The sequence below is a fragment of the Coptis chinensis genome, chromosome 5 (assembly GCF_015680905.1).
Source record: "Coptis chinensis isolate HL-2020 chromosome 5, ASM1568090v1, whole genome shotgun sequence".
Taxonomy (NCBI): Eukaryota; Viridiplantae; Streptophyta; class Magnoliopsida; order Ranunculales; family Ranunculaceae; genus Coptis; species Coptis chinensis.
Window position 1 is genome coordinate 90,775,218 of NC_141460.1, and position 6,427 is coordinate 90,781,644.

Below are 6,427 nucleotides of genomic sequence, written 5' to 3' on the forward strand. Positions count from 1 at the left end.
AAAACAAAATAGAACTGGCCCAACCAAACAACTAAAATCGGGCCCAAAGAAACAAAATAGAGCTCGGCCCAACAACTTAAACTAGCTAAGGCCCAAGCCCAACTGACCCAAGACAGGTCGTCTTCCTCCTCTAGCAGCTCTCTCCTCCACCACTTCCAGCCACCATCCACCACCCACCGACACTCCAAACCAACCCAAACCAGTTCGGTTTTGCACCCCCTGAAAAACCCCACATGCTGATACCACTCAATTAAATTTTCATTCCTCTTCCAAAATCGCGTTTTTACGCCATTAATGGACCTCCAAGCTTTAAAGATCTTTTTACCACCCATCGAAACAGTTGGGTTTTGATCCCCACCAAAACCCAACACTATACTATACTAAAAAAACTTGATTCCTTACCTCATTCACCCCTTGTAGAAAAACTCGACCTCGATTGACGAGTCTTCGAGCTTTTTTGTCAAAGCTTCAACAGCTCCATCCGACCAACATTCAATCACCCATCACTAATCACAGTTTAACAGTTCAACCGCATCTACCAACCCAACAACATAATAGTTCATAATAAACATACAGAACCGATTTCTAATAGGGCTGTCGCCTCCATTAACAAGTTCTCCGAGCTTGAACAGCTCCCTAATAATGTACCAACACAACCCAACGTTCATCCCTAAACCCCGACATCAGTCAAACATCAAAACTGTATACCAGTTCAACCCATTTACTGAACGATATTTTCTTTGGGCTTTAGTCGCCATTGACGCTCTTTCGAGCTTCAACAGTTCAAATCCAATTTTCGAGTTTCAATAGAGTTTAATCAGTTTTAATAACGACAGCTTTTAACAATAATGTGATCTAATAAGGAAATATAAAACTAATCTACTCACCTTTATTAACATTTCAATTAATCCCTCCTAATCAATCACACGCCCAACGCGTTTAGCCAACGAGCTTTTATCTCCGCTCCATTTTTATTTATTTTATTATCTCAGAACCCTATTCTCCAGAATAATATGAATATATACTTGGGTTTGAAACCTAAGCCCAATACAGACTCGGGCCCAGAAATCAGGCCCACATATCCCAAATCCAATCCAACAAATTTTAAATAAATAAATAAATATGTATTTTAAATACGGGCGTTACAAATATGATGGGAATTAATATTAAGATAAACTAAATTATACTATAGCAATTTAATATGAAGATTTGAATGGGAAGAAGAGATTAGGGGGATTTGATTCAACCTTGATTAAGTCCTAATATGCAAGCTAGTATAGATTATTGCAATCTTAACCAATAAAGATTAGGTATTTTGATCCTTAACTATTAATAACATCTCTAACCAACTAATAATTAGCATGAGAGGAAGTTTAGCCCATTGTCATGGTGAATAAACTAACCTCTAGATTAATAAACTCTTAAAATCAATAATCTAACTAACACATCAAGTTTTCATCAAAGCTTCATAAAACCCTCTAATGGAGGTTTAGCTAAGATTCATTAGACATTCATAATTAAAAGAATAAGAATAAGACATAATGAAAACAATAACAATAACTTGGCTTTATTAATGGAGGCTAGGTTTAAGAAAACAATAATTAGGTTATACTAAAGAGAGAGAGAGCTAATTTAATTAATAGAGATTTTTACTAAAATAGGAAAGATAGGAGTGAATAATGAACCCTAATTAAATTAAACTAAGTGGGAGAGAGTTCTAAATTATTCTAACTAATGAGAGGGAAAGAATTTAACTAAGTGGGAAAGATATTAAAACTAAACTAATTAAGATAGAACTTTAGTTTTCCCCTAAACCTCTTTATATAGGAGAGGCTAGGTTTACAATTTTCGTGCATGGGCTTTAGAGCCATGTTTTGGGCCACTAAATCAAGCCCAAAACCTAATTACATATGTCCAAAAGAGTTTCTCTTCTAGAAATTACTACAACAACATTTTCATCCACTTTTACTCTTATTAGGGTACCGTTAGAAAGCTCTTTCCGAGCGGTCGTTTTGCCGTATAATAGGCCCAATTCCGAGGTCTGAGTCCAAAGATACGACCTGCGAAAGTTCTACTGACTTTTATGCTCTATTTCTGCCCGTGTTGAGTTTGACTTTTCAGCTTTGACCTGGCTTTAAAAAGGCTTTTTCTCTTTGAAACTTGGGTTTTAACCGTACGTAGAACTTCTTAGCAACCAACCTTTGCTCATTTCTCTTGCAAAAGTGACATAATTCTTTACATATTTGATTCCAAGACCTGAAATACACAAAAGCATGTAAACAGTACTAACTCTTATTTATTATAAACTTAATTGGTCTAAATGTAACATTATTAAGGGGTTAAAACTACAGTTTTGGGCTCTTATCAGACTTCTTAGTCAAGGTATGTAAACTAAAATTGTTGGCTCTAAATCGATTCACAGTAAAATGTTCAACAATGTCATCGACCTCGATACGGTACTCACCGTACCACTATCGTTCAACAGGTTGAAAACCCTAAACAAACGCCAGGTATTCCCAATGAAATAGCAAGGCGCCTTCTCGCAAAAGTTCAAGAACTCACAAGTGAGCCTCGATAACAGAATACTCATGCCAGCTCATAGTTGCCCCTCACAAACAACCACCCAATAAGCCCGTGGAATGAATGCATTGCTTAAGGTATCCGCGTCATCCCTCAGTTCTTGTATCTCCAGATCATTTACATCTATATCATACGCTTCCCTTAAATATAAAAAGCTCTTCACAACACTTTTATCTACAATTCTAGGGGGCAACCCATTAGAAGAAGAACCTTCATGATGAGTAAAACTACTCGTTATTGCAACTACAGATTCCAATCTTACAACTTCCTCCTCACTCTCAAATCTTACCGACTCCACTATCACCTCGTCAGATCGGGTGTCATCCGAATCAGACATGTTTAGGGTTATTTACCTCCCTTTTTACAAAACAAAAGATGAACAAAACCTAGCTAATATAGCATAACAAGAAAGGAAAAATGGAGAAAGAAGATGGGAACTAACCTGAGTGTTCTAAACTTTGGCAAAATTATGAAAAATGACGAAGCAGTATCCCTTCAGATCTCCGAAAACGTTTTGTGAGAAAAACCCTTCAGTTCGATGCATATCATCATTACCCCAAAACCCTAAATGACACGTCTCCTTAAAGGATGTCTTTTCAAATTCCACAAAACGAGGTCGGTTGCTATTTCTGCTCACAACTATTCGCATCCCCACATGTGCTAAACATGTGCTGCCATTCTCTCTTAGCAGTTTGCTCTCTAGTAAAAACTAACCTACTGAGATGGGGGCTGTGTAAGGGAGTAATATTCACATCCAATGAATATCAAACATGTGTCCAACATAAACAAAACTACCAACCGACCCAAGGTCCTCATCCTCGGAGCTCGCTTCATAGTGACTCGACTCAGGCAAGCGATCTGGTCAATCGAGCTACATACAAACGAACTCAAGTATACGTCCTAACGAGCTCGCTCCAAAGTGACTCAAGTCGAATAGACGATCTCGCCCAGAAGCGACCTCCTTAACTCTCGCTCATCCCATTCCATAACGGCCGGTAACGTATGTCTTTATTATGGCTTTCATGACCGCAACTTCAAGCACGCACCTCATTGATTCCCCATAATTCACCATCATGGCTCGCTAATGAAGTGGAGACCTGAACCTAACCTCACGTGAAAGAACAGGAGGCGTGAGCATCTTGCCTATATAAAGAGGACGAGGAACTACGCCCCGACCGATTCAAGCCCCCCCAGAAAGAATTTGATATCGTTAGGAGTTCATCCACACCTAACTTCGGTCAAATCCAACCCATCAATCCCATCTCTCCCTGATTGCCTACGTTTGTAAGGTTAATCCAAATCGAAACTTTACATCCCCTATATCAAAGTCCTATCCATATCATACACACATACTCTAACTTAATCTCCCTAATCTCAATAGACACTTGCAAATCAGGATTATCATTTCCTAGTTCGGAATTTGGTGAGCCACCATTGATCACAATAACAACTGGGTCAATGTGGTCCGAGTCAGATGTTAGTCCAGCCCCATCAACAATCGCAGCAGGAACAACGGCTCATGATTTATTTTCATTACCCGAGACAGGTGGCGACGTAATAGACGACTGGGACCAGAGAAAAAACAGAAGGCTGAGGATTTAAAATCAAAACTAGAAAGGTGGAAAACTGAGCTACCACTGTATATGATTGTGGACACCATCTTGGGTCCTTCAAATCCAAATCTAGTGTTGGACATAGAAGGAGACATACTGCAGGATTGTTATTGTGCTTCGGTGATGTTTTATGGATTTGAATGCGCCATTTCTTGTGGTGTTAAACCCAAAAAGAGGAAAGATGGCATGAGTGATAGTGACGACAGTATGACACATTCAATTCTATGATTGTAATAATATGTACGTGCATTATGCGCACAATAGTTTGTACCGCCTTTTTGAAGTTCGTGACAGGCGTAGGATTTGGTTGTGCTTGTACAGAGAGAGTTGATGCGGGGAATTCATAACATTCCCCTTTCCCTCTATTGAGCATTTTTCTTTTGGGGGATTCCGTGAACATTGTATTTTATTTTTATTTTTTTTGTGGCATTGTAATATTATTTTGTTTTCTCGTTCATGAACTACACATACAAAACTCAATTTTCGTTTTTATACTTACTTGCTCACACTTTAGTTCTTTAATATTTGCTAGGTATCCAAAGGTCTCAATTTAAGTTGATTTTCAAAACCTTCCATTTTGAAAATTAAAATACCTTGTAAGTTTTTGTTATGATCTCATGAGGGAGGCATGGGAAAAGCGTTCGAAAAAGGCTGAAGAGGCAAAGAGAATAATAGCTATTTATGGAAGATCTGCGCCACAAATTAAATTTCTTCCACCACCAGATGGTAAGTAATCGTCGTCTTCTTTTTGTTCGACTAGAATTTGATTATATGAAGAAATAATTGAATGTGTATGACTAGTTTTTATTTCTTTATTCTCCCCAATAAGCTCCAATAATTACATAGATTTAGTTTTGCTTCTCTTTCTGTCTAACATAACACCTTGAATTTCACTTTCCTCTTTTATTATTAAAAAATTATCCCAGATGAGAAAAAAATTCATAGAGCATCCTTGTCGCGTAAACAACATGCTTCTTTGTGAGTGTACTTTCCAAGTGACCGAGTTGGCTCCTGTTCGTGACAAAGGTAATTATAACTGTTGTAATTATTATTCCTTCTTCTATTTTTGCATACCCCTTGGATTGTAATCAATGTTTTCGCATTTATGCAACAGGTCAAGAGCATCTCGGAGACACGTTATTGCAGCTTGATCTCAACATTGAGACTTATCCGCTTTATATTGGTGACAAGTTCGATCTTATACTCACTCCCATATCAAATCCCAATGGAGAACCTCACACTCGCTACGTGTCCGGCGTAAGTCGTCTTGCATATTAATATTATTACTACTACTTCTGGATTCGGCGGTGTTGCCCATAAATAGCTCAAATATAAAGTTGCTGGTCCTTTGCAGGCTGGGAGCTACTTTTCTCGATACGATTTTGAGTACGAAATGTCTGGCATTCTTTCCAAGTATTCAGTTACTGCCACATCGAATATTGAGGACATCGACCCGTTAAATTGTAATGATCAAGTGTACGTATCTTTTATTCGCCTACTTGCTTGATTTTGATATTTCATTTGCTCGAACTATTAGTCATTTTTTTTTGTTGGGTTCAGGTTCAGGTTCGGAGAAGCTTATTTTGGAACTTTGTATGATGAAGATGACAAATATGCCATCTGCGCCTGCGTGTGAGGATGCGTTTTGGGAAGGCCAGAGCTTGTCACTCCTTATCAAAAAGTCTGATATATCCCTGTTTGTCACCGTACAACAAATAAAACCCAACCAAGAGTGCCTTTAATTTAATCCCACAGTACACTTGCTAGCTAGTATTGTGCCACTCTTTCCTACTGGGGAAAAGTGATTCAATCTGCGCAATATTGGTACACTTTTAATATGTATGTTCTTTAATTTATGGAGTTTCCTGGTTTAGTATTCCATACTTTTATGTGTTACTTAATGTGTGGAGTTCCCCGGTTAATGATTTCATACTTTAACATATGTTCTTGGGTCCTCATTTTTTACTTGTTGGGTCCTCGTCTATTTCCTACTATGACAGGGGTATGTAGCTTGTATATGCAACATACTGGGGAATGTGCAAATGATATGGCATTGTGTTTGCTCATCAATAGTATCCTCTGACGGAGAATCAAGAATGCTAGCATTGACAGGGAAAAAACATACTAAAAAGGTCTATGAGATTCGAGTTCATGGAGCAGTTCCTCTGCCTGGTCCCTAGACTTGCAATCATCAGATCCTGCTAGACGTTCTCAAGGACAGACCGGGCCTCATT

General features: G+C 38.3%; 1 protein-coding gene across 1 annotated transcript; it reads left to right on the forward strand.

The window, feature by feature from the left end:
• Window positions 1–4,575: 4,575 nt before the first annotated feature.
• On the forward strand, window positions 4,576–6,150 carry LOC147499982 (DNA-directed RNA polymerases II and V subunit 8A-like). The gene is made up of 5 exons (XM_086559236.1): window positions 4,576–4,919; window positions 5,120–5,219; window positions 5,308–5,450; window positions 5,548–5,669; window positions 5,754–6,150. The coding sequence occupies exons 1-5, from the start codon at window positions 4,875–4,877 to the stop codon at window positions 5,827–5,829; spliced, it is 486 nt and encodes a 161-aa protein (XP_086415362.1). The 5' UTR covers window positions 4,576–4,874; the 3' UTR covers window positions 5,830–6,150.
• The last annotated feature ends 277 nt before the right edge of the window (window positions 6,151–6,427 follow it).

Bases quoted from the DNA above. Each gene is read 5' to 3' on its own strand.
- LOC147499982 (XM_086559236.1), top strand. From the start codon at position 4,875: ATGGAAGATCTGCGCCACAAATTAAATTTCTTCCACCACCAGATG. The intron at 4,920-5,119 runs GTAAGTAATCGT...AAATTATCCCAG, and splicing joins ATTTCTTCCACCACCAGATG to ATGAGAAAAAAATTCATAGA. The intron at 5,451-5,547 runs GTAAGTCGTCTT...GGTCCTTTGCAG, and splicing joins ACACTCGCTACGTGTCCGGC to GCTGGGAGCTACTTTTCTCG.